The 27,348-nt window shown below is 42.1% G+C and overlaps 1 protein-coding gene across 2 annotated transcripts in view; it reads left to right on the top strand.

The window, feature by feature from the left end:
* The window catches only part of KAT6B (lysine acetyltransferase 6B), a 151,600-nt gene that overhangs the window by 42,633 nt on the left and 81,619 nt on the right, over positions 1 to 27,348 (top strand). For both annotated transcript variants that reach the window (XM_054983672.1, XM_054983671.1), the window contains exon 2: positions 23,895 to 24,003. In XM_054983672.1, coding sequence (XP_054839647.1) covers positions 23,895 to 24,003 — 109 coding nt within the window. The remainder of the gene's footprint in view (positions 1 to 23,894; positions 24,004 to 27,348) is intronic.

The raw sequence follows: 27,348 nt of genomic DNA, 5'->3' as shown, positions 1-27,348 counted from the left end.
GCTTTCTGAAATAAAAGTAAATTGGTTACTTCTTAAAAAACAACAATTTCATTTCTGTTTTTCTCTCCCCACCCTTGTATTTTATTGATAATACTTTCAAGTACAGATTTATAGCTGGTACAAAATTGTTATATTTGGCAAGGGTGGGAAGCTAGTCTATAAAATTATGTAATGTCTGAAACTTGTGTTTTTGATTAATTAGTTTATCATAAAATGCTGCTTTGTGTGTGGAATAACTTGTTCATACTTTTAATGTGTTTGGCTAAAGCCAAAGGTTTTCAGCCTGGATCAAATTACTTTGTGTTTTCTTACTAAAACTATATTTTCCTTATTGGAATTTAGAATGCAGTATTCAGTATGTTTAGTAGATTTAGACTTTGACAATTTGTTATATAAATTATGAATCCAGATTTAAAAATATTTTTAGTAGGTTTAGTTTTTAGGGTGTTGTTAACCATGTATTTTTTTGATGAGATGATGAAATTGCTTAGTTGCAGCTTAGATTTTGTTGGGCTGGTATGGTGCTTATCTAAAAAGCTAGAGATCTAAATTTCTGGTAATATTCTAAATGCAATCCCTTCCTTATAGCTTTCCTATTTCGGGGAAACGTCTTCCTTATTTTATTTTAGCATTTAAAAGATGAGGAATTATTTGAGGTAAGGTAACCTTTATTGTTTTCTCAGACTAAAATTCTCAAAAGGTCACTGAAAAAGTTTTTCAGCCAGTATGTTTGAAAATACATCAGATGAACTTGTCAACAAGAGTATTAAGATATGCTTAACTTACTGTTTTTCTAATCCATTCTTACAAAATGCCTGTATGATAAATCAATAATTTTAAGATGTGTCCCATCCACTATCCCCCTACCCACTGCCGGCGCCAGGATTTCTGGGGCCCGTGGTTGCCCCCATGTGTGCGCGGACTGCGTGATGGATGTCACCACGCAGCAAAGCCAGCCCCATTGGCCAGCGGGTGGCTGGGAAGGCGCGTGGAGGCTGCCTGCGCTCTGCACGCCACCCAGGATGGCTGCTGTGCCCGGCTGGGGGCGTGTGGCGGCGGCGGCGGCACAGGGCCTGGCCTGCAGCAGCTGCAGGCCAGGCACACCAGCTCTGTGGCACGTGCCTCTGCTTCTGGCACCCCCTCTGGTGTCATGGCGCCTGCTTCACCGCCTCAATGGTGGCGCCAGCCATGCCCCTACCAGTTGGAACTAAAAAGCATAGTGATGGGCAAGGTTCTCCTCAGCTGAATGGCTGGCAGGACTCCCCCCCCCGGCCTGGCTGCCAGTTAGCTAAGCAATGGGAAAGCCCTCAAGAGACTCAACCCCTGTGGTAGCCTGTCGAAAGCAAGGGTGCCCAGTCAAAGGGAGGGGGAGGGAAAGTTTGCTTTTCAAAGTACAAACCTCAGGATCTTGGCAAACAGTGGATATAATATTTCAGTGTATACCATCTAATTTGTCTGAGAGCTTCTGGAGTCCTGGGTCTAGAACATTATATAAAATAAGTATATGAAATTTATAAATAGAGATGTGAATGCTCAGGGGGGAAACCAAAAAAATTAGAACCCCTCCCCTTTTCTGATGATTTTTCAGTTTTTCCATTGGGAAATTTGGGGGTGCACAGAAACTCCTGATTTTTATTATTTTGGAATGAATTAAATGGAATAAAAGGTTCATCTTCTTCAGTGCAGTCCCACATTGAGACTATGCATGCGCAGGCTGGCCAGTTGGAGAAGTTTTCCTTGTTTCCTTAAAGCTTCATTAGGGGCCACTTCTCTGATCATGTAGCAGCCCATTTCCCCAGCCAAATGGCCCTATGATTAGGGTTGCTACGTCCCCTTACTCTCCGGGCGGGAGGTGGGAGGCCTGACATTCACCTTTCTTGATGTCTTCACATGTGCTCCTGGGCTGTGCAATGATGTCACTTCATTGCATGCTGCCCCTTGGAGTGCTCTTGCACCCATTTCGCCTTACTTCCTCATGGGCTATGAATGTTGTACAAAAGGCTATCCATTTCAATTATTCAGTCAATGCTGCTTCTCAAAACCATGCTGGTTAGTTGCCAATGGAAATCACCAGATGGAGAAAAACGGGTTGCAGTCAGCTAGCAAACTTGTAGGCTTGTAAAACAGTGGATGTAGAAGGCATTCTTGTGAAGAACGTTGCATTGTTAAGCTTGACATCTGTAAAAAAGAAAATAATAGAAAATGTCTATCCACAACAATAAAAAAGAAGAAGATAAGAGCACTTATCAAAGACTTACCTGTTGCTTCATCTATTACACATCTACCTTGTTGGTTAAAGGGACTTGATTTCTCTGGTGTTTAAAATTGTAAAAAAGGACATATTTGATGTTAAATGTTATATTATTGGATTGTATTTACTGAATGACATTTTTGTACATTGGAATATTTTTAGGTATTTATTGGGGCATTTATTCTATTTGAAAAGATATTGGGGGTTTGCATTAAGAGCACTTTAGCACATGAAGTCTATAAAATTCCCTGATAAATTGTATATGCTTTAATTGTGGTATTTCCTCGGTGGGGACTTCTCCTAATTGTAGTTTTGTCTAGAGATTGAGGGCACCTTCTTTTTGCACTGAAGAAACCTAAGAAGGCAAAACACTCAAAGTCTCACTCCAGATCCACATGCCATTGGAGCTGGTTGTCTGGGACCAAAACAGAGGGTGAGGATGTTGTCGTAGTAACACCTAGAACCCCTTCTCACATTCCCTGGATTGCTCTTTCCTTGATGGAAAGGCCAAACCTTGGATCCCGGAACAGATTGGCGAGGAGCCTTGGTGACCTATATCTGTGGTTGGATATAAACACCATCATTGTGTCTGACCTGAATCAGCTTCATCTTTGGCATCATTGTTGGATCTGAGAGATGATTCTTCAGCGCCCAAGGAAGTTACTTGCTCTGTTCTTCATTGGATCTAAGGTAAGCTAGTCCCAGACAACCATTGTCAGATCTGTGCAATTTATCAGATCTGAGTGCCCATTTCCCATGTCATACCCAATGTCAGCATTATTCCTGCCATTGCCAGTGGCCTGAGGGCCTGGGGAAACACAAGATATCAGATCTGATTCTGTCAACTTGGATGTGACAGCGTTGGTTACCTCCGCCCTACCCTACCCAGTCAGAGTTCCAACAATATGACTCATGAGGAGGACATTACTGTGGTAGCATCTGAGGTCAGATTTGAGACTGTGTCAGACTCTTCACCAGCTGACAATGTGGGCCACAGACTGGGCTCTACCTATGAGGACCTTCCATATTCTCATAACAGATATCCAGGATGGCTAAGGCACTGGACCTGGATGTATCTTCTTCGGACCTCAGGGAGACAAGATTGTAAGCTGACTATACTCTGATTCACCTTCAGTAGTGGCTTTCTCTATCCTGGAGGGTCTGGAGGACTTGATTAATGATATATGGGAGAAACCTGCAGCTCTTCCAGCAACCTGAAAGAAGATTGAGCTCATGTACAAAATAAAACAGAATTCTTGAACATCTCTAGTGAAGCACCTCTCGCTGTTGTCTAGTTACAGAGGAGGTCCAACAGAGGCACAATCCTGGCTTTCACTCTGCCCCTACTGATAGGGAGGGCAGAAAAATTGATAGAATGAGCAGAAGACAATATTCCATGTCTGCCCTAAATTTGAGAATAGGCAACTACCAAATAATTATGGGTACTTATCAGCTATACCTCTGGGAGAAACTATTTTTGTTTGTCTCTGACCCACTGAAGGATAAGAAGGCCATGGTTAATCTTGTACAGACTGCGACTATTACATTATTGAAGTAACAAATGAATGTAGGTAGGCATGTCGCTGGCACTTCAGCAAGAAGGATGTTTGGCACTGTCCTCATAAGATGTCATTCTTGGCTCAGGTCAACTGTCCTCTCCTTTGAGACTAGGACAGAGGTGGAGGAATTGCATAGAAGAAGCTAAGGTATAATATGTCTAATGATAATTCATTATTAAAGAGTTCAGTGTTATATAATCTACCTTGATATCCAGAAATGCTGATAGCTGTATCTATTATGATTGAAAGTGCTGAACTTTTGCATATGGATTAAGGTAGTGATAATGAATATGAACACTGGCAAATCTCCAGAATTAGATGGATTGCTTGTCTTTTGAGATTTTCTAATTCCAAAATTATATCCATTGTACAATGAGATATTTTAATCCGGTTTGTTCCCAACATAGCCATAGGATGCTTATACTACTGTCATTCCAAAGCCAGGCAAAGACCATACTCAATCTGCAATCCTTCAATCTAACTTCTTTGATTAATGTAGCTGCTAAGATATTAACTGCTATTCTTGCTAACAGACATCAAAAGGCTATTAGAACTTTGGTACATGTAAACAAGGTAGGATTTATAAGAGGCAAGCAAGCTTCTGATAATCTTAGGTGGGTTGCTGATGTGATTACGTTAAATAGTAAGAGATCTGATCAAGTTGTTATTATCTTACAAAATGCTGAAAATGCTTTTTATGGAATATACTGTAAATTATTTTTGCCAAACTGACTCAATTTGGCTTGCTTCATGAATTTTGGAAATGGATTAGAATTCTTTATTCATTGCCCAGGTCTAGGGTGCAGACCAATGGCATCTTTTCTGCACCTTTTCCTCTTGAAAGGGGTACTAGACAAGGTTGTCCTCTTTCTCCTCTTATTTTTGATTTATGTTTAGAACCTCTGGCTTGTGCCATTATATATAACTCTTAAAAATTTAAAAATTGTTATCAAAAACTGTTACTATGTATTTCAGAACCTCAGTCTTCCATTCCTGTATTAATAATCTTGATTAATAATTTTGGTGATTTGTCTGGTTATTCAATTAATTGGACAAAACCAGAGTTGATGCTACTGGGAGACAATACATCATGGAGTGCAATTACTGATGGACATTTTCAGTGGTGGAATTTATTTTATTTTTATTTATGTCATTTATGGTCTGCCTTTCTCACTGAGACTCAAGGCGGATTATACAGTTTGAGAGTAGTACTGTCAGTATCAAGGACAATTTCATAAACAATGCCATAGGGTAAATAGATACAAGTTTACAAAGACATAACATTAGCGAGAATCCAGTAGACTTGAAGAAAAACTGAAACAGAACCTAAGCAATTCTAGGGCTGACAGGAGCACATATTTAAAGCAATTGATATTATGTAAGGCAACACAGTAGTGAAGGCTATGGGTGAAGTCTATGATCCCTAAATCATTAGTGGAGCATCTGAGACTCCTCCCTACAATACAAAAGCCTTTTTGAACAATTTGGTTTTGCATTGTTCGCAGAATGCTAGGAGATTGGGGGCTCTCCTGACCTCCTCAGGCATGCTGTCCCACAGGGTAGGGGCCACCACAGAGAAATTCTGTGTACAGGATACTGTTGATTTTGCCCATGTGCAGGGTGGCACCTGTTTAGATGAGCGAAGATGCCATGGAGGAACATAGGGAGGGAGGCAATCCTGTAGGTATGCCAGACCAAGGCAGTGAAGAGCTTTGATTCCAAGAAATATTAAGTACATGAGTACATTCAATTTTAATACGTTGAATGCTGATATATCCTTGAATTTGGACAGATGGGCAACTTTAAGCTGTCATTAGGGGGTAAAGTAAATACTCTCAAAATGAATATTGTATCTAGAATTATATATGTTTTGCGTGCAATTCCTTTCCATATACATTGTAGATATATTCATAAAATTAATACTTTAGTTTGGAAATTTATGTGGAGTTCATCACCGCCATGGATTTTTTAAAAGAGGATGCAACTTTCAATTAATGAAGGCGGATTTGGTTTTCCTGATCTTAGTTTTTATCATCAGGCATATTTTTTAACTTGTACAAACTATTGACATTGCTCCTCTCAATTGGATTATCCGTCCTGGGCTCTCTTGGTTCTTGCTTGGGGCCACTTTTTAAATGGAATCTATTAGGTTCTACTTATGTTAAAATGGATTCTGTTCCTCCTGCAGTTAGACCAGTATGGTACATAATACCACAACAGGATCAATTTTATCCATTCTCACATACTAAACTAACGTTCTGGGCCAATCCAGATTTAAACATTGGGAGGAAATCTTTTTTGTGGTAGGCTTGGACAGACGGGAATTTTTACTTTAGATCAATTGATAGGCTATAAAGATGAATTTTTGTCATTTTCTCAGCTAAGGTCCAGATATGATTTGCCAACTTCTGCTTAATGGTAATTTGCAATTAACATTTGTTGGTGTTCAAATATGGCCCTGCAACATTGAGTGCTTCAGAATCTTCCCCAGTTTTGGAAACTCTTGCTGCATCGACACAGATAACAAAACCTACAATATTTGTTTATAAATATTTGATGTTGTTCAATGAATATTACGTGCACATTGTCAGCGATGAATGGAATAGTGAGCTAGATCATCCAGTTCTGCCAAAGCAATAGGATAAGGCTTTTAGCCTTATACCTGTTGCTGATATGAATCGTGTAAGCTGTAACATATTCAGCAAAAATTATGTTTAGGGTACATTGTACACCACAGCACCTATTTAGTAAAGGATTAAGTACAGTGCCCAGTTATTAGCATTGCAATTTACAAGATGTCTCTTAAGCATATGCTTTGAACATGTCCAGTTATTTGGTCATTTCGGGAGGAAGTCATTACTTATATTAATTTTGTATTAGAATACTCATGTATTTTTGAGGATGTTTATGTACTTTTAAACTATTTGCCTGTCTTTTGGAACCTAACCAATGGTCAACAGAAATGGAACCTCCATGCCCTTACAGTTGCAAAAAAACGTATACTATAGCATTGGAAATTCAAAAGCCCACTTCCTGTAAATCACTGGAATGAGGACTATATCAACATTGTGTGTGTCTTATGCGGCCATCTGCCTTGAAACCAATCAAATACTCCTTGAGACTAAAGCATGGATTAATACTATCAAATTTTGGTTACATCTAAATTTTAAGAATAATGAGGATAGCCTCATCTTTTACATGCTGATGGAGTCTCAGTCATTCATGTGGCTTAACAACATACAAAAAATAATTAACTCAATAGGGGTTAATATTGAAGATTTGTTTTCCCTCACAGAAAAATCAGCTTATTCACTGATCAGACAAAGACTCCTTGACATCGAGATTCAGAATCTCAGGAGTCTTGCAATAGGCAGATGTTCACCCCTAGGTTTGGGGGTTTTACCCCATGGGTATAGGGCAGAATATCTCACTTGTTTAGTGCCCCCACATTATCGCCGAGCATATTTGTTAGCTGGGTTTAATGTGCTACCTTCTGCGATACTTTATGGGAGATTCCATAAAACGCCATATGCTAACAGGTTATGCGCTTGTGATCAGTGAGACATAGAAACCCTGGAACATGTTTTTTTGTATTGTACTTATTACTGTGATATACGTCCCACACTCATTGACCCGCTGTTGAGAGAGCAAACTGGAAAATCTGATAAATGTAAAGTTATCTTCCTATTGGCTACTCAGAACCAAAAAGTTATTGAAACAGTAGCTAAATTTTTGTATCTTGCATCTATGAGGCGAGTTGTGTATTTGTAGACTGAGTTCTGGTTGTGTCGAGTGTTTTTGTTAACATGGATGTAATGCCAATAAAGGTTGCTGCTGCATACATATGGCAATTGTGTATGGACTTATTTTTAGATATTTGGATATTTTTAGATATTTTATTGAAACTTGTGTATAGACTTGCCAGCATTGTTTTTGTTTGCTAGCCTTTTAATTGTTTCTTTTCTTTATTTTGCACAAATAAATAAAATATTTAAAAATAATTTAAAAATAAAAATACAATGTCTCTGCCCAAGTAATACACTTTATTTTATTCACTACAGACTTTGCTTTCTGCTGTCAACTTTTATTTTATCCTACCTCTTAAATGGCAAAAATTAAGATACATGTGCTATGGTAGAATAGAGTGCAGCAGTATGAAACTTTTCTCAGGTATTGGGTACACTTGCTTGAAATGGGAAGAAGTCAGTGTTTGAGGATATCCAGGGCTTTCCAGAAGACTAGGAATGTCCCTATTCTCCTTGGTGCTTCTCCCCTCCCCAAATCACATGTCATCCGAGTAAGAAACTATGGAGGACCACCTTCCCAACAGATGCTTAGTATCTCATTGACATTAACCCAGAGGTGCTTCTAAAGAAGCTGAGAACTCCCTACCAAAGTGCAAGAAGGAATTCAGCAAGGAAAAAACAACACTCTGGTGGGAAGAGAACCATGTTAGGTAAAGGGTATTGAACAGTCATGCACTCTAGGAACAGTGTGGTAGCCTCTACCAACCCACAAAGGAAGAGTTGTGTGAGGATACTGCCAAGTCTTTCTCAGAGCCTGAATGACTAATACAACTGATAGTGTTACGAGCATAAAGGCTGAAAGCCAACCCCTGGTAAGGAATTGGACACATAACATTGTGAAACTCTACAAATGGGAAGACATAGGTTAGAAACCCGCAGTGTCTTCATTCCACAGGTAAAAGTGCTTTACACTAAAAGAAGCTCAAGGGAAGTGTAAAAAGTTAACGGGGGTTACACCCCTACTTTAAATGTCTTTGGAGATCCAATGAAGAGGAACGTTTAGAGTGTTTGAGTCCCAAACATAATCAATATGGGCCAAATCAGAGCATTTTCAGTTAGAAAATTACAAAATGTTTTACTGAGTAAATGACGAACTCAAAAGAAACGATGTTGCTGTAATAGTGAGGTGAGACATAGCACAAGCAATCTAGAGCTATAGCGCTAAGTCTGACTGATTAATAATGATCAGACTTAACGGAAGGCCTATTAACATAACCATCATTCAAATTTATGCTCCGACTACAGATGCTGAAGAGGAAGAAATCAAAAACTTTTATGCAAGTGTCCAAGAAGAAATTGATCATACTCCTAAACAAGATGTGCTGATAATCATAGGTGACTGGAATGCAAAAGTAGGAGACAAAGCAGAATCAAACATTGTTGGAAAATTTGGAATAAGATCACAACATGAAGCAAGAGAGTGACTCATAGAATTTTGTGAAGCCAACAATCTGTTCATTTCTAACACATGCTTCAGGCAACCAAAAAGACAATTGTATACATGGAAATCACCGAGCGGCCAATACAGGAATGAAATAGATTACATAATTGGAAGCAGAAGCCCTATTCTGTCTGCTAAAACAAGACCATGAGTTGATTGTGATCATGAGTTGCTACCATCAAAAATTAGAATAAAGCTGAAAAGAAACACTAAAAGAATCATAGTGCCGAAATATATCTAAATAATATTCTTGAAGAATTTAAAAACCATGTAAAGAACAGATTTGCAATACTAAGTTTAATTGATTGTGAAACAGAAGAATTATGGGCTGAAACCAGAGATATTATCAAGGAAGAATGTACAAAGACTATTCCTGTAGCCAAAAAAAGGAGAAGCGTAAATGGATGACTGAGAAAACTCTTAAAAATTCCTAAAGATAGACAAGAAGCAAAAGCAAAAGGTGACAGAAATAGTCAGAATTCTAAATGCATGTTTTAGTGACTTGAACGCAGAAACAAAGAAGTTTATTATAATAACCAGTGCAAAGAAATAGAAGACAACAAAAAAGGAAGAACAAGAGATCTGTTCCACAAGATCCAGGAAATCAAAGGGAAATTCAAACCATGACTGGGATGCTGAATGATCAACAAGAAAATACGTATCTTATCAGGACAAAATAAAGGAAAAATGGAGAAAATACACTGAAGAACTATACAGAAGAGATGGAAGGATAACAGATACCTTCAAAGAAGAATCTTTTGACAAAGAACCAGAAATCTTAGAAAGTGAAATGAAAGCTTGCACTCAAACCAGTTGGGTGAAACAAAGCTCCTAAAGTAGATGGGATAGCAATAGTGTTATTTCAAGCTACAGAAACTAAGTTCGACAAAATCTTAACAAGAATCTGTCAACAAATATGGAAAACAAAACAATAGCCCACAGACTGGAAACACTTAGTCTACATTCTAATTCCAAAAAACGGGCTGCCAAAGAATGCATCAGCTGTTGGACCGTCACATTAATTTCCCACGCAAGCAAAGTGATGCTCAAAATTCTACTGCAAGGACTCTTACCATATATGGAACAAGAAATGCCAGAAGTTCAAGCTGGATTCAGAAAAGGAAGAGGTGTTAGAGATCACATTGCAAATTTATGATGGCTAATGGAACATACCAGGGAATTTCAGAAGAAAATCACCCTGTGTTTTATAGATTACAGAAAAGCTCTTGACTGTATTGATCATGAAAAGCTATGGATGGTATTAAAAGATCAATCACAGAGGAATGGAAAAAAAGCAGAATGAACTCAAAACAGCTAAGCCTCCTCTGGAGAGCCGGCCCCAGCAGCTCTGCTTGCACTCTCTCTCTCACTCACACACACGCGCACACACACAAATGAAAAAAAGCAAAATGAACTCAAAGCAGCTAAACCTCCTCTTCAGATCTGGTGCTGGGCCTCAGCTCTCTCTCTCTCTCTCACTCACAAAGGAGTGGAAAAACAGCAGAATGAACTCAAAGCAGCTAAACCTCCTCTGCAGAGCTCGTGCTGGGCCCCAGATCTCTCTCTCTCTCTCTCTCTCACACACACACACACACACACACACAGAGAGAGAGAGAGAGAGAGAGAGAGAGAGAGAGAGAGAGAGAGAGAGAGAGAAATGGGGAAAAAGCAGAATGAACTCAAAGCAGCTAAGCCTCCTCTGCAGAGCCCATGGGGCTGAAGGAGGAAGGAATCACATGGGCAGATTCTAGAGCTTCTGGAATGTTGTTCCGGAGCATTCCCCCTCAAAAAAACCCTGACTACTAGCATATTTAGATATCCTTTTTCCTCCATGTTATAAAGTTTAACATTTTAATAATAAGAAAATCATGTTACCTCTACATCATCTCAGGAGGTTGGGGAGATGATGATGGGGCGGTATGAAGTTCAAGGACATATCCCTTGCCCCATTGGCAAAGGTGTCTCAGAGCATGGTGAAGGAAGTACCTGTGCCTTTGTCTGTCCATTTTGTCAGACCCATCACTAGAATGCCTAACTTGGTCCTTGGGCATTCTATTTTCCTCATGCTTTGACTTGTGTCGCTTCCTAGGTTGGAACAAAATTCAAGTCCCAGAGAAAGAAATAGTTCCCTAGGAAATAACCTCCTTAATCCAGGGAAGCAAGCTTGGCTTAAAAGGACGGGCTGTTTGGAGAAGAAGATGCTCTAGGAAGACAGCCAGTTTGGCGTAATGGATAAGAGCATGGGACTCTAATCTGGAGAACCAAGTTTTCTTCCCCACTCCTCCACTTGAAGCCAGCTGAGTGACCTTGGGTCAGTCACAGCTTCAAGGAGCTCTCTCAGCCCACCTCACAGGGTGATTGTTGTGGGGATAATAATAAACCACTCTGAGTGGGCATTAAGTTGTCCCGAAGGGTGGTATATAAATCGTATGTTATTATTATTATAAGATTAAGGCAACTCATTGTGTCTTTCAGGCCTTTCCCTCTTCGAGTGTCAGACAACATGGTGCTTGTTGCTTTAATGTTCCATTGGGTAGCCATGAAGGGAAAGTGGGAAACTTGTGCCAGCTGTTCTCCATATCAAGTTATTTCGCCACCAAAGAAAGCCCATTTCCATCCTGAAAGTGGAGAAAGCTGCCAGGTGTGTCTGTTCCGAGATGCTGGTGCCAGGCAGACATTCTCTTCTGGCCCAAGAGGATGAGGTGAGACAGCGAAAAGAAAAGGATGTGAAAACACAGAAAGAGGGGATCACATTAAAAAAAATGTTCTCTTGCCCAAGGAACTGGCCCTGAAGTGGCTACTCCTGTCCACGACCTTAATTAAGATGGGAAGAGAGGGCAAGGGGGCAAGGGGGAGAGCTGACAGTCTCTTTTTTATAGTATCTGAGGAAGCTCCAGTAGGAACAATTTTGGCACCCTGTTCCCTGTGTTACAGAGAGGTTTGATTTGAGAGATTGTGGGAAATCTCCTGTGGGCATCCTTGAGATTGCTGCTTTCCCTATGACGAAGAAGAGGTGCTTCCCAGAAACTAAGACTGCCTTCTCCGATCCCTGGAGAGCAGCAGCTTCTTGCTAGTGTGTTTTCCAAAGCAGACTGTGAGGTTCTAAACTTAAACCTCTAATGCATGCATATATCTAATTGGAGTCCATCTCTTAAAAGAAAACTGTTGCATATTCTAGAATATGTTCATATTGTTACTTACTGTCTAGCATTGAGCGTTTGATACTGTTTTGTTCGTAGCCTTTTCCATAGGTGTTCCTTGGAAGAATCATGGGTAAACCGTAATCCGCAGACTAGTGAAGTTATTTAACCGAGTGTTACCTTGGTTTATGGGAAACAAGTCAGTTATTGTTTTAAAATTGGCATACACATACTCTAGATATCTGATTACTCTTATAAACCCAGTTGGTTGGCTGCTACTGGAAACTGGCCCTGCCCCAGTTGAAGGATCATTCATGTATGGAATGGGGCAAGTGGAATGTAGAGCATTACTTGTTATATCATACACGATTTAGCTTGTTCTGTGCCTGAGCAGGGAGCTGTTATGAGCCTCAACCCTTATATCTGAAAATTCTGCCTCCTCCCAAAGGCAATCTGCTTCGGCATGGGGAGAAAAAAGACTGCAGCGTTTTTGTTCTGAGGAAAAGACACTCTCTGCATTCTCAAAAGCATTTTTATTTATTCTGAACACTACACTTGAGTCCTGAGCTAAGTCTTGGTGAGGGCTTGGCACAAATTTAATTAATTCTGGAGATGAATTCTAGAGGAGTACATATATGCTAATCTGTTGTAGCAAACCCAAAAAGGAATATTTGGCTGCCTCACAGACTTGCGACTAACAGTGCAATCCTAAGTAGAGTTTCAATGGGCTCATACTGGAGTAACTCTGTTTAGGATTGCACTCTTATTGTCATGATGGAGCCTGTTTTATTAGTTGCATGAAATTAATCGTAGTCAGCAGATTTCTTCTTAAAACCAAGTTCATATGTAGGGTTGCCAGGTCCCCTTACCCTCCTGTTGGAAGGGGAGTCCTGTACTCAACTGTTTGAAAATGTATGTGCACGTGCATAGTGTACACGCTTCCGGCACTGACATCACTTCCAGGAGTGATGTCATCGCGCTGGCTACAGGAATGCTCCAAATCGTCCCCAAGCGAAGCACAAGAGCATTCCTGCAGCTGGGGTGATGATGTCACTCCTGGAACTGATGTTGTTGCACCTGCTGCAGGCTTGCCCAGAAGGCATTTTGCCTCCCAAGCCTGTTCCCCGTGTCTTGCCCCTCCCACTGGCCAGGTGTGTGGTGGTTGGGGGTGGAAGCTGGGAGCAGAGGAATCCCTTGCCCTCACCAGGGGACTGGCAGCCCTATTCATATGCTTAAATCTATTGTTAAACACTGAAGTAGAATTTATTTATTAGTCTTTGAGGAACCAAAAACTACTTGTCTCTAAGGAAGAAGATCATTAAGTATCTATTAAAATGCATTCTGATATAGAGGTGTGATTTCTTGCAACAAATTAAGTTTTATGTTAGATTGAAAGTAAAAGAAAATTATATGTCAGGAAACTGTAGCTTATTTTCCACAAACCCATGTTGTTCTGTACAAGAACTAACTGGTTTATTGAGGAGTAGAGGGAGAGCAAAATTGTAATATGATGGGGTGACAAAATACCTTTAGTTGATTCTTCATACAAAGGGCTCTTTTTGAAGGGATTTCTAATTTGTGTCTGTTTTTCTAAATAGCAGTACATGGATATATGCTTTGCTTTCAGTTTCTGGGTCCCAAAAGAGCATTCCACTAGGATTTGAATTTTTCCCAGTGTCTGATGTTTGCATGGGCATCAAGGAAGTGAAGATGAATGATCGTCCCCAAGCGAAGCACAAGAGCATTCCTGCAGCTAGGTTAGAGAAGGTAGAGAAAGATGTGTTTTTCTCCCTTTCTCACAATTCAAGAACTCGTGGGCACTCTATGAAATTATTGAGCAGTCGGGTTAGAACAGATAGAAGAAAATACTACTTTACACAAAGGGTGATAAACACATGGAATTCGTTGCCACAGGAGGTGGTGGCAGCTACAAGCATTGCCAGCTTCAAGAGGGGACTGGACAAATATATGGAGCAGAGGTCCATCAGTGGCTATTAGCCACAGGAGATAGATGGTATTCTCTTTGTGGGGAGGTGGTGCTCTGTTGTCTTGGTGCTGGAAGGAAGGCAGTGGGAGGGCATCTGGTGTCCTGGCCTCACTGACAGTCCTTTAGATGGCACTGGATTTCTAGCCACTGTGTGTGACAGAATGTTGGACTGGATGGGCCACTGGCCTGATCCAACATGGCTTTGCTTATGTTCTTATGCTTATGCTTATGCTTATGCTTATCTCCCTCTACCCCTTGCAATTCTGCACTTCAAATTTCTGTGAAATTTTTGGACAGTTGTTGAAGCAAAGCCTCCAGAGAAAACAAATCTCAATCAGGAGAGAACTGGAGGATTGGCTCATTTCTAGCTAGATACTATTGGTATTTTATAATGTTTTTTTCTTTTGTATTCTCTTTTGTTGTTGTTGTTATGCCTGAGTAGAAGGAATACTCATAGTAAGTTATGGTTGCTACCTCCTGGTTGGGAAATTTCTGGAGATCTGGGGGAACAGCCTGAGGAGGGTGTGGTTGGAGAGGTGCGTTACCTCAGTGGGGTATAATGCCATAGACTTCTCCAAAGCTGCCATTTTTTCTAGGGGAACTGATCCCAGTTATCAAGAGATCAGTTGTAATTCTGGGAGTTCTCCTGGCCTCACCTGGAGGATGGCAAGCCTATAGTAAGTTCAGTGATTCTGCGAATGAGAACCAAAAAGAACCATGCTTTTCCACTAATTTTTATTAATATGTTACTTGACTTTAAAATATTAAAAATCCTAGAAGTCTTGGGACATTTGAAGCAGTAAATTTCCATATGATATAATCACATTGTCTTAAAAGGCTTAGAGTTTGCTAAAGTGTAATTTTTCCAGATAGAAAGGAACTATATAGACGAGCTGGACTGAATTAATTAAAATAGAAAGCATTTCATGAAGACTGGTTGAAATATACAAATTGTTACTTGGCCATCTGATTCATATAAATATTGATTGTTGCTCTCTTACAGTCTCCTTTCTGGATACTACATAACAGGGCTTGACAAATCCCAGGCATCAGGTTGGCAAGGTGCCTAGAAATTTCATTGTTGCACCTAATATTTTCAGCAATGATTTCCTTGTAGTGTCAGCAATTCTTAGAGCAAGCACAATGAGTTGGATCCAGTCAGCTTTTCCACTGGTTCAAAAGGGAGGAAGGGGTTCCCTTTAACCAACAAAATGGCTGGGGTTTTGGATCATGGATCTGCATGGACAGAAGCTATGTGGAAGAGGGACTATAATAAGGAGGGGAATTGGTAAAGATTAAGTCAAAAAGCTGGATGGATCCAACCCAAAACTCATAATGTTTTGTTGTATAACATAAATATACAGGAAATTCTTTTCATTGCTTGTGTAATCTAAACATAACTACACCATTTAGTAGCTGTAGATGAATTCATTTCTTAACCATTTCTTCTTGCTTTCTATACTGGTTCCAATAATCAATTAAATGGAAATTTTGAAATGAGTAATGCTATTATGAGAAATTGAGGAAGAGTTAGGCAAGTTTGAAAAGTGTGCTTATTGTTGTGGTGATGACAACCAGAGTCACCTATATATTTATTTATATACGACATCATTTTTGTCATAGCTTTAATAAAACTATGAGAAATGGTGAAGGGGCTAAGCTTAGGTTTTGTGACAGCATCCACAACCACTGTTCTGTTAACTCCGAAACAGTCCTATCAACACAGTCATGACTAGAGATGGGCACGAACTGCATTACGAACTTCAAAACCCCACGAAATTGGCAATCAAGCGATCATGATCCGGCAGTTCGTGATTGTCCACGGCCAACGAACCAGCGTTCAGGAGAGGCCTGGTTCAGTGCGTTAAGCTGCGGTTCGGGAAGCCAGACAGTGAGGCGCCAGCAACCAATTCCCCTGGCAACGGAGCTGGGGGAATCCCTGAATTCTGTCTGCGCTCCTTCTGTCGCCCTGGAAACCCGAATGGAAGCCCAGCTTACCTTGATCAGCAGGTCTTCCTTCCAACCACGGAGCTAAAAAGCAGTTACAAGTTGGGAGTAGACACCCAGTGGAGGGAGGGAGAATGGGATGTTCTGTAGCCCTGGGCACTCCAATCTCATCCCTTCAAACTCTGATAGGCAGCTCTGACGGCCAAACACAGACCTCCTGCATTGCTCAATGGGACCTGTGCTTATAAATAGCCGTGGGCTCCCAGGCTGGGTTTCACTTTCAGCGAGCAGTGGAGTGTGACAGAGCTGTTGCTTGCTACTTGCTAGCCTTTGGGGAGAGAGACTAAGAGTATAATTGAGTTTGGATTTTTGTGGGAGTTTCCTGGGGGCCTTGGATTGGAGAGGGTATAACGCCAAGATCCCTTTTGTAATATTGCCCAAACTTGGGTGGTGGCTGTAGGAGAGCTTGCAAAACATTCCCCGGGAATATGGGCTCTCTAAGTGCCACAGGGGCCATTCCGCGCACCTGCGAACCGGTTCAGCAGTGGAAAATGTTCGTTAAGGTTCGCGACCTCGGGATTGTCGTCGGCACCGAACCACGAACCGCTGGTTCATTAAATTTTTTTGATTCATACCCATGACTAGTCATGACTGGTTCAACTTCTAAAAAAGATCATTTAGCCCTGATTCTTAGAGCTTTGTTGAGAAGAGGACTGCTTGTTTAATTTGCATTTGAATTAACATATGATGTGCAAGAATCTGATGTCTGTATATATATATATATGGATTATTTGTAGAAGCATTTCATTAAGTAATTCATACATTAGCACTGTAGCAGGAATATAAACTTTCCTGTAGAATGGGCAAGGAATTTTGGAATATTGGAAAAATGGGTAACAGTTTACTGTGTGGGATATAACATTCACTTGTGTAGTCAGAATAATATCAAGAACGTGATAGCCATTGCTAAAACTTCTGTGGCACTTGTGCAGTGTTGTAAACTCAGAGGAAGTTTAGAGAAGTGGTAGGTGGGAAGACAAAGAAGTGGTAGCAGGAAAAGTGGAGGTTATAGTACCCGTTCTGAATGGAATTTCATTTAGGGAAATGCCAAGCATCTGGGCAGCTGATAGCTGTGACAGCCTGCACAGACCGAGAAGTATGTGTCCCAAGAAGGGCTTTGGGATCAGAGCCAGGGACCTGGGGCAAAAACCAGGTGGTAAACTAGTGGGGTGACAATCCAGGTGGGAAGAGCATGTAAAAGTGGCCATGCTGGGAGGGTTTGCAACAAGATAGCTGGGACTTGGGGCACACAGCAAAGTGGGAACACCCTTAGCGTTTAATTATGGAGCCCAACTTGGGAGAGCTGTTACAACTGCTAATATCTGGACAGGGGAATAATAGCAGACAAGGCATTTGTTTTTCCCTGGCTTGGAGTGTGAGGGCAGTGTCAGAACCAAGTTGCCTAACTGGTGGGGAGGGTGGCAATACAGTAGAATATTTTGTAAGAACTCTGTCTTCCAGGGTCTTCGCAGCAATTACCCAAGGCTGCAGATTGCCCCTTGCCCCCCTTAAAGCTCACAGTCCTATTTCCATACTTTTAAGAAAACGGCTAAAAGTTGCATCCTAGGAAGGTGGATAATTCCAAAGGCAATTTGATGTCGACATTTTACAAATAGAAAAGAAATTATGGTCTGCATATAGAAATCAACTTAGAATAATCACTGTTCAGCATGTGCAGTTGTGTGTCTGGCTAGGCCTTCAGTCCTGTACATTTTGTTGCTTGTACATTCTGGTAGTAAGTGCACATGCAGTATTTGAGGAACAGAATATTCTCAGGTCCGTGTTCTAGCTTCTGAGACCATAAAATGGGGTCATATTGAAGAGAGAGAAAAATAACACTCCAGTCTTCTGCATCACCATGTATTCTTCATTCTCAATGCCCTGTGGCATTTCATGCCCTCCCTTGTAATTTTTTTTAAAAGTTGTGTATACATTCAAGCATTGTTGAAGTCCTTACTTCTCAATTACTTTGAAGGGGAAAGTGAAATGAGAATATATGAAATTGACAAGACTATATTTTCTCAATTTTCTCCTTGTCTGGTCTGTTCAAGGCCAAGGTCTACAGGTAAGGTTGCCAGGTTCCTATACACTCCCAGTGGGAGGGGGAGGGACCTGGCATTTACCTCATGCCAATAGCACGGTGTTCCTTCATGTGCACGCTCTGGCGCCTGTGCTATGACATCACTCCTGGAAGTGACGCACCCCCGCCCTCTGTGCGAGGCCGATTCTCCCGTTCGGGGTCAAAGTCAGCTCCAAACGAAGCGTGGTAGTGCTCCTGCAGCTGGCGCGATGATGTCACTTCCGGGAATGACAGTGTTGCACCTGTTGGGAGAGCGTGCATAGGGTGCGTGTTCCTGGAGTGCCTGCTCTTTGCAGGCAACCTCTGGGAGCTTGCCACCTCCTGCCAGTTGCTGGGGATCAGTGGGCAAGGGAGCAGACCCCTGGGAGTTTGCCCGTCACTGGTGGGCACCTGGAAATCCTATCTACGTAGTAACATTATTCAGAGACTGCCAGGTCTGAGGCAAGATCATTTAAGCTGCATGAAAGCAAAAGAGGAGCTTCAAGTGTTGTTCCAGCTAGACGCTGACTGAGGGCTTCAGTAGTCTTGCAAGGAAGGTACATTCCAAACTATGCCCTTGTAGAAGAGACTTTTGACCCAGAACCTCTAGCTCCAAGAAAGAACAGCCCACAAATTCCTAGATGACAAAGCAACCAAAGCCAGATAGCGGCTACCGCCAGTCTCTCTGATAATCCCCACAGCTTGGTAACTGAGAGGCAAGCCTCCAGCCCTCAGGGCACTAAACAAACAAAAGTCAGCCCTGCGAGATAGGCACCCCACAGACTGAGTTCTATTAGAAATTAGCTGGGTAGCATGTGGCAAAGTGGTCAAAGAACTGGATTTGCGCTGGAGCACAACACCATGGATTCCACACAAATTATAGGTAATAAAATTTATTAAGGTGTGCAAACCAAATATCAAGAACTATGGAATAGTGCAGCAAACAAACAAAATAACAAAGACTAATGAACTAATCTAACATATACTAAAAACCCTAATCTAATTTTCAGATACCTTCAAGAAAACAACAGGCTCCAAGATGGCAAGTTCCAAAAAGCATCAAAAGGTCCAAAAATCCAAAGAGAGATTAGCTAAGGCCGTGGTCTTCCAGAGACAAGGCTTTCAGCAAAGCAGGCAGACAAGAAGGCAAAATGGATCCTTAGGGAAAACCGTGGAGATACTCCAAGAGGAACCAAGCCATCTTTTAAAGGCACGCTGCCAGGAGTGTGCCCAGAGTTAACCAATCAGAAGGCAAGCCTGCAAGGCCAGTACCGCTGTTGTTATGCCTTGCAGGTGTGAGGAAGGAAGTCATTTTTCAAGTCCCACTAAAGCCAGAGCTGGACTGTCCAAGACCTTTGGCCTTGGGAACCTTCACACCTCAAGAGACAGGCTATGCCATATCAGCCTGGGAGCCATGGTACCCTCCAGCCCCAGCTTTCAAAGGAACACTCTTCTCTCTCAGATCTCAAAGGGAGGAGGGGGGCATAAAAGAAAAAGGCCCTAGACCTAAGTGCCTCTGCTAACCATAAAACCAAACTCCAATTGATTGCTTTGACAGTTGTTTTGACAGGAAACCAACAAAACCCATATGATTCTTTTTATTAAGACCAATCAGCATAAGGGAACTGAATGCAAGCTTTAGAGTTCTCCAGAACTCGTCATCAAGATGGATGTTCAAAAGGGTGGTGGTGGTTCCACTGGCCCCATTCAGCCTCCTTGGATGTACACAGCATATGTACAAGTTGCCTAAAATGTGTCCCCCACCCCCAGTTTAGTTTTACATCAAGCTTGAAGAAGAATTCTGCAGAACTTGAAAGCTTGCACATTGTTGTGATGTTGTGGTTGGCCTTAATAAGAGGTATTGCATGATTTTTGTTTGTAGCTATATTATTGTAGCTCTGTAACTCCTCTGTACTTTTTAGCTACATTTTCTGCCATTTCTTCTGTATTTTTTGTTTGCTATGCATACAACATCTTTTGATTAGAATTGCTAAAAGGGCCAGGATTATGGATGATGGGGCATGCACATTCCTCCTTTATGACCCCTTGAGAATTTTGCTTTCAGAAAGATTGCCCCCAACTGTTACTCTCTAGTTTGTTCTGTGATGTGAGTCTTTGTTTATGATACAGGATCAGATGTTTTCTTCTATGTAGACTGTGGCATGTGTGATTTTCAAGAGATATTGCCTACTTTCTATTGATGAGGAAGAGGTCCCTGGAAGTAATCCAGTGATACTATTGTTTTGTGACGTGCTAGCAAAATAGCATATATACTCTTAGCTTTTGGGCATGCCTGCCTGGGAGAAACAACAACTCTAGTGATAGTAAGGCCAAATTAAGGCGTTCGTGAGTGTATTAAAGTAGGGTATGGTAAATAGTAAATTATTCAGCTCTTTCTGCTTAAGCTTACTTATGACCTTGTTTTTAATAACTGACAATTACTGTTAACTGGTACAGTTGAGCTCAAAATATTTGATAGCAAGGTTGTGAAATAAGATCAAAGCTGTGCTGTTTTCTTAGCAGATTCATAGCTAGTGAAACTCCTTGTCTCTGCCTATGGGTAGCCATATACAATTTCTTTTTAAAGATTTTTGAGTGGGAACCAGAGTTTACACGTCACACTGTGAAAGACTACTTGAAACTGAAAGGTGTAAAGGAGTGTGTGTGTGTGTGTGTGTGTGTGTGTGTGTGTGTGTGTGTGTGTGTGTGTGAGAGAGAGAGAGAGAGAGAGAGAGAGAGAGAGAGAGCGGGGGGGACCTGCTTTCCCTTTAAGATGTTTACCTCTATGGAACAGTGATAATGAACCAGTTGCCAAGAAATTATGACTTGCGGACTGATGTGTACAGGTAACAAGTCTCTAAATTAGCAAAGGTGCTATAGTGGCATCTGGTTGTAAACCTCATGTACCACTACACCTTTCTTTTAACATCCTGCATGAAGCTACTTTGTGTTCTTTGCAGCTTTCAAACCTAGCCATGCTGCTTTGGGCTGCATTTTACACATACGTATGAATCTTAATATTTTAATGTTTTAGTGGCCTGGAGTAAAGAAGACGCTGGATTGCCAACTCCTAATGAGTTGAATTTTTTTACATATTAAAAATATAGAAGAGAGTAATGCCAGTAAGTTTGGAATTTATGAAGCATCCGATGAAAGGGTAAAATCTGTAGACTTGGTGTATGAGGTGTTATGACATAAGTCATTAGTTTTAAAATTCTGCTAGGAACACTAATATTTCAAAATACTATTGTGACTTTTACATTCATAAGTGCTTTTAACTGCTGTTTTAATGAACAAAAGTAACCCAGATGAAGACAATTACAAAGGATCTGTTATTTTATACACTGAATTGGATCCCATGACACACTAACAATGAAATCCCAAGCAGAGTTACTCCAGTCTAACTCTGCTTAGGATTTCACTGTATGTCTTGCTTTGGTGAAAGACTGGATGATGTATTCCTCTTTTGGAGGAAGATTTAGCAGAAAGAATCACTGTCTCCAATTCAGAGCCAGTTTGGTGTAGTGGTTAAGAGAACAGGACTCTAATCTGGAGAGCTGGGTTTGCTTCCCCACTCCTCCACGAAGCCAGCTGGGTGACCTTGGGAGAGTCACAGTTCTCTGGAGCTCTCTCAGCCCCACCCACTTCACAGGGTGTTTTGTTGTGGGGATAATAGTAGCATACTTTGTAAACCGCTCTGAGTGGGCATTAAGTTGTCCTGAAGGGCGGTATATAAATCAAATGTTGTTGTTGTTGTTGTTATTATTTGTAGTTTTGGCCGCTGTGTCTATATTAGGTGTTTTGTATTCAAAAATAAGGATTTAGTCCTACCTGTTGTACATATATTAATGCTAGTTTCTGGTCTGCTTTGTATGTTGGAGATGTGACTTTCCTATTAGAAAAGGATTATTAAAGTCCAGTTTACTTTTGCATGTTGGTTTCCGACTAGCAGGCCAAACGTTGCTCTTCAGGGTGAAAGAATGACAAATCCATACCCACCCCTATTATTTATGTTTTTCTGGTTGTCACTTAAGGGCAAAATAATATAACAAATCTCAAGTCTTTTTTTTTAGATATTATACACAGTATTGTACACAGAACTAATATGTAGGTGTGCTCTTGAAATGCTGTGATGTCACCAAAAACTTTTTGACCATTGAAGTTACTGTTTGTTTGTTTGTTTATGTTATTTATATTCCTCCTTTCTCACTGAGACTCAAGGCGGATTACATAGTGTGAGATTAGTACAATCAGGAGCAAGGACAAGGGCAGGCATTTCCATACTGTGTCAAGAACATTTCCATAAACAATGTCATAGGATAAATGAATACAAGTTTACAAAGGCATAGCATTAGCAAGGATGCAATATGAGGTTGAAGAATTGCTGAAACAGAACATATTCAATTCTAGGATTTACATTAAACAACATGAAGCACAGGTAGTATATAGAAGTACATATTTAAAGCAACAGATAATATGTAAGGCAACATAATGGTGAAGTGAAGTCTATGGTTCCTAACTCATTAGCGAAACATCTGGGACCCCTTTCAGATGTGAGCCAATCTCACAGCCTGTTTGGTTTGTGCCACAGAGCTGCAAATGCCTGCCGAGCACGTAAAACTGCATGTACAAAGATGGTTCCAATTCAAATTGAACAGTAGCCATTGGCATCACTAGGGACTACTTAAATGAACACAGAGTGTAGGATTCTATCAAACACAGCATTTATTTATGACTGATTTAATTGTCACTTTAAACAGTCGGCTATCAAGTGGAGCAGTTACACAGGAAGGGTGGGGGAAATAGCGCTCAGTCAGGCTGTGTAAGAATGTGCTTGTGTGAAAAGCCAGTTGTAGTGTATGGCATGGTTAGGCAGGAGTATAGTGAAGCTGTGTGCCAAACAGCCATGAACAGATTGACAGAGTTGAAGTGATAATTGAAAAATCAGCTCCCTGTTGCAGGACTTGAACCAAACTGGAACATCCCTACACTCGAGTTTACTCAAATGAAGCTGATGCAAAATAACTGTGACCTGAAGAATCTTATTTGCTTCATTGGCAGTCTTATGGAGGGAAATAGGTATCTCTCTGCTTTTCATGCACCTTCCTGCCACAGATAGGAGCATACTCAGAGCCAAGCTACAAGTGACGCCTGACACAGGTTGGACACTTGTCAGCTTCCCTCAAGTTTTGATGGGAAATGTAGGCATCCTGGTCTTGCAGCTGTAATGGAGAGCCAAGCTACAAGGCCAGGACGCATACATTTTCCATCAAAACTTGAGGGAAGCTGACAAGTGTCCAACCTGTGTCAGGCGTCACTTGTAGCTTGGCTCTCAGTTCTTTTAAAAGTAATGGTAAAAATGAGCTGAAGCTGCCCTTGATTTTGGCTTAATTTTAGTCTGCACAGTTATTTATTATTATTCCTCAGTGAGAAACATAATTGAATGTTGGCAACTTTCTGCAATGCTGTGCAATATGTATTATTCTTAGAACAAAAAGGGTTTTACTATATATGTGGTCTAGATAAAAATTGTGATGTCCTGTAGTTAAATGGAATAAAATGCTTTCTTTTACTTATCAAGAAAAATGGAAATAGAATTATGTATGGAAGACAACTGACAAGTATTATTAATTTCTTTTCCTAGCCACGAGCGGATCCCATTCCAATATGTAGTTTCTGTTTGGGGACAAAAGAATCAAACCGTGAGAAAAAACCAGAAGAACTCCTCTCCTGTGCTGACTGTGGCAGTAGTGGTAAGTCTGCTGGCTTGGTCAGAGTGTGTGTGCGTGAAGCTTTTGTCAAATGAATGGCTGTTGGTTGGGAGATATTGTTACCACTCTGGAATTCTGTAATCTTGAATTTGAAACCTATGGTGCCAAGAGCTAGGTGCATACTCATTGTTCTTGCCACAGGCCTGAAATATCATCCATCTGTTCTTGTCTGATAACGACCTGATCTTTATGAGTGTGGGAAGTAAACCCGCTACACTAAAACCGAGTAAGGGGAAGTGACATGTTCTGCTTTGAAAGAGGTCAGAAACGTTGGTTTTAATGACGCCATTCTTAGAGCACACGATGATTCAACGCTGGTAATGCAAGTTATGTTAAGTGCTAGTGTGAGAAGATGGGGTGTTGAATATAAGGAATGCTGGTGGAATAAAGATGGGAAATACTGGGGTAGATCTGCTCTGCTAGTGGTGGGTACTTTCCTCTGGCATAAGCGGCGTCATGTTGATGAATGTCTTCTGGGGGCAGCAGAGCCTCTTGCATCACTAGGAGATCCTGTGCCAGAGGAAAGCTTTGCTGTAAGCAGAACACACCCACAGGATCCAGCCCGTTGTGCATGTGTGCAGGAGGGTTGTAGAGGCATTGTTCTACAAGTGTTCATTTTATTTGTTTTCTCCTATTGTTGCTGCCATGCATGGTGGCTTAAAGGCAAGTAAGAGCATCTCCTGTTTTTCATTTTTGAGAGATTTACTGTTCTTGTGTGTGGGAAAATAACTGTTCTCTTGTTGTTGGTTGACCTTCCTCTTTCAGTGTAAAGGCCAGAGTTGCTGCTTTATATTTGTTGTTAGTTCCTATTCTGATTTTTTGGAGAAGAGGGATTGTTTTTCACCATGAGGTGTGTAGTTTGTGCTACTGTTATTTTCATTTTTGCCATTAGTGGAGTTGGGTAGTCCCGAGAACCACGTGAACTTTTCAAAAGGATTTTTTTAACAGAGGGTAGGTGTAAGTCTTGTTAACAAACAAGCAAAAATGAATTTTTAGCTTACCTGGAACAACAGAGTTTTCCCTTTAACAGGTTTGTGTAGGAATTAAGAATGCTTCAGGCATAGTGTTCTACTCAAATAGATAGACAGCCCATAGTGAAATATTTAACTAAGTTGCTGCTGACCTTTGCTCTGGGTCTCTTAGTGTCATTGAAGTCAGCCGAGGTGCTAAATTAGAACTAGTGTTTGTATAAGCTTTTGAAACCCAGCAGCGGGAGGAGGAGCAGCATGAGGTGTCCTTTGGGGTGGGCTTGGGGACAAGAGTTTTCTGGTTCTTGAGCTCACCCCAGGGACCCAGAGGACGCCGGAGGAATTGGAGGAAAGCTCATCCCGATGAGCCTTCCCTGGTTTCCTCTGAGGCCAGCAGCACGCCTTTTAGGGAAAGGCAGGAGGAGAGGATGGTGGAATAGGAGGAAGGGAAAGAGGAAGTGGCACATCTCATCCTCTTCCCCCTGGCCCATCTCCTTCTGCCCTCCCAGACATGGTGTGTCTGCCCTGAGTTCCTCACTGAAGGCGGTTCCTGGAATGCCCGCAGCTGCAGGGCAGCATGTGTGCCCCTACACATCTGACATCTGGGAGCACTTCCAGAGGATGAAGGACCCCTGCTATGCACAGTGCCAGCACTGTAGGAGCCAGGTATCCTTCAGCTCTTGATTGCCACTGGTACCCTGGACTTGGGCCAATATTGCCCCAGAGAGATGCAGACACCACCCTCCACAGCCCTGGGAGGGGTGGGATATACCAGCAGCCCCAGCAGCTGTGGGACACATCCGTGCCCAACATCTTCCTAACACCGCTGCTCTCCTTAGCCACTCCATCCCAGAGGCAAGTTAGGAGGCTCCCCCATGGCTGAAACAGGTCTTCCCCACTCGACTGAGCCACATGGCTCCCACCCTGCCCAGGGATGCAGCTTCCTCCGCACCCAGGCAGGTGGCTCCAACACTGTTCAGGTCCACAGCAGCCCCACTGCTGGGTGTGCAGTCTCCTCATGGCCCGGCTAGGTGGCTTCAGCGCAACCCAGGTGCTCAGCCTCAGCTGAGCCCGGGCACACCGCAGTGTCCCAGCCCAGCTGGGTGGCACTCACATTATCCCTGTCCACAGTCTCCCTGTGGCCAAGCCCCAGTGCTCCCAGACAGTGGAGGAGCTATTCCACAGGGTTCTGCTTTAGAAGTGAGGGCTCTCGGCTGCTGTGCAGGCCAATGGACAACTCCTCTCTCCCCTTGAGGAGACTCTGTCCTGACCCACTGAGGCAGGGCAGGGCCTAGTCTCCACACCTACAGTGGTAAGTGGTCTGAAGAAGGGCGGGTCAACTCTCAAGCTTCCTACTGGCTGCGCTTCAGCCTCTGGCAGTGGGATTGACCTGGAATCTGGGGATGGGGATTGAGGGGTAGAGCAGGAGATGAGGGGAGGGATAGCAGGGGTGCTTTAGAAGTAGACTGAGAAGAGGGAAGAGAGCTGAAGGTGCAAGTGAGAGAGAACACATGCAAACGTGCACCAGAGGCAGTCCCCCCCAGGAGCTAGTGAGGGCTAAGGTGAATTGAACCTGCCTCACTCTTCCACATCTGAGGCCTGCAAGGAGCCTTTGGGGAGCTGCAGGGCAAGATGGTGGATGGCCAGAAGCAGGCCTCCACGCTTCCAGGGAGCTTACAGTCAGTGTTATTACCATCCTCACAATACAGGTGGAGATCTGGGGCTGAGAGGAGTAGCTTACCCGAGGTCACCTACTGAGCTCATGGCAGTAGAGGGATTTGAACCACTATGCTACAGCAGCTCTACTTCCTTGCCATTGCACTGTGGTTGAGCGGTTGTGTACCTGCTTGGTTATGTGGTATTCCCCTACTGGCCCTGGCTTCTGCCTGGCTTCTGTGAGTGGCACCGGTTCTGTTGGGCTAAGTAGCAGCAGTGTCCCTTGCTTCCGTTTGGTTTGGAATTCACTGATTTGACATGATTCTCTGGTTTGATGTTGGCCCCCTTGCTTCACTTTGGTTCTAGGGGATTCCATTCCCTTGGTTCAGTTTGGTTCTGTTGGGCTTTCTCTTGGTGAGTTTGCATTTGGAAGTGTGCCTTTGGCCAATGGCAGCCTTGCCCCTGTGTGTTTCCTACCTGAGAGCCAGCTTGGCTTTTTCGCACCATAGAAAACAATGGGAAGTGGCTGTGGGCACATGAGTTTGTGGAAGGAATTCAGTTTGGTTCTGTTAGGCTTTCTTTGGATTGAGCCTGCATTTGGAGTGTGCCTTTGGCCAGTATTTTTATATTTTTCCTGAGATCTGGCTTGGGAACTCTCCCACAATAGGATATAATGGAAAGTGGCTGGGGGCACCTTGTTCAG

The sequence above is a fragment of the Eublepharis macularius genome, chromosome 6 (genome assembly GCF_028583425.1).
Source record: "Eublepharis macularius isolate TG4126 chromosome 6, MPM_Emac_v1.0, whole genome shotgun sequence".
Lineage (NCBI taxonomy): Eukaryota > Metazoa > Chordata > Lepidosauria > Squamata > Eublepharidae > Eublepharis > Eublepharis macularius.
The sequence above is the reverse complement of the archived record's forward strand: the minus strand, read 5'-3'. Positions and strand labels throughout refer to the sequence as shown.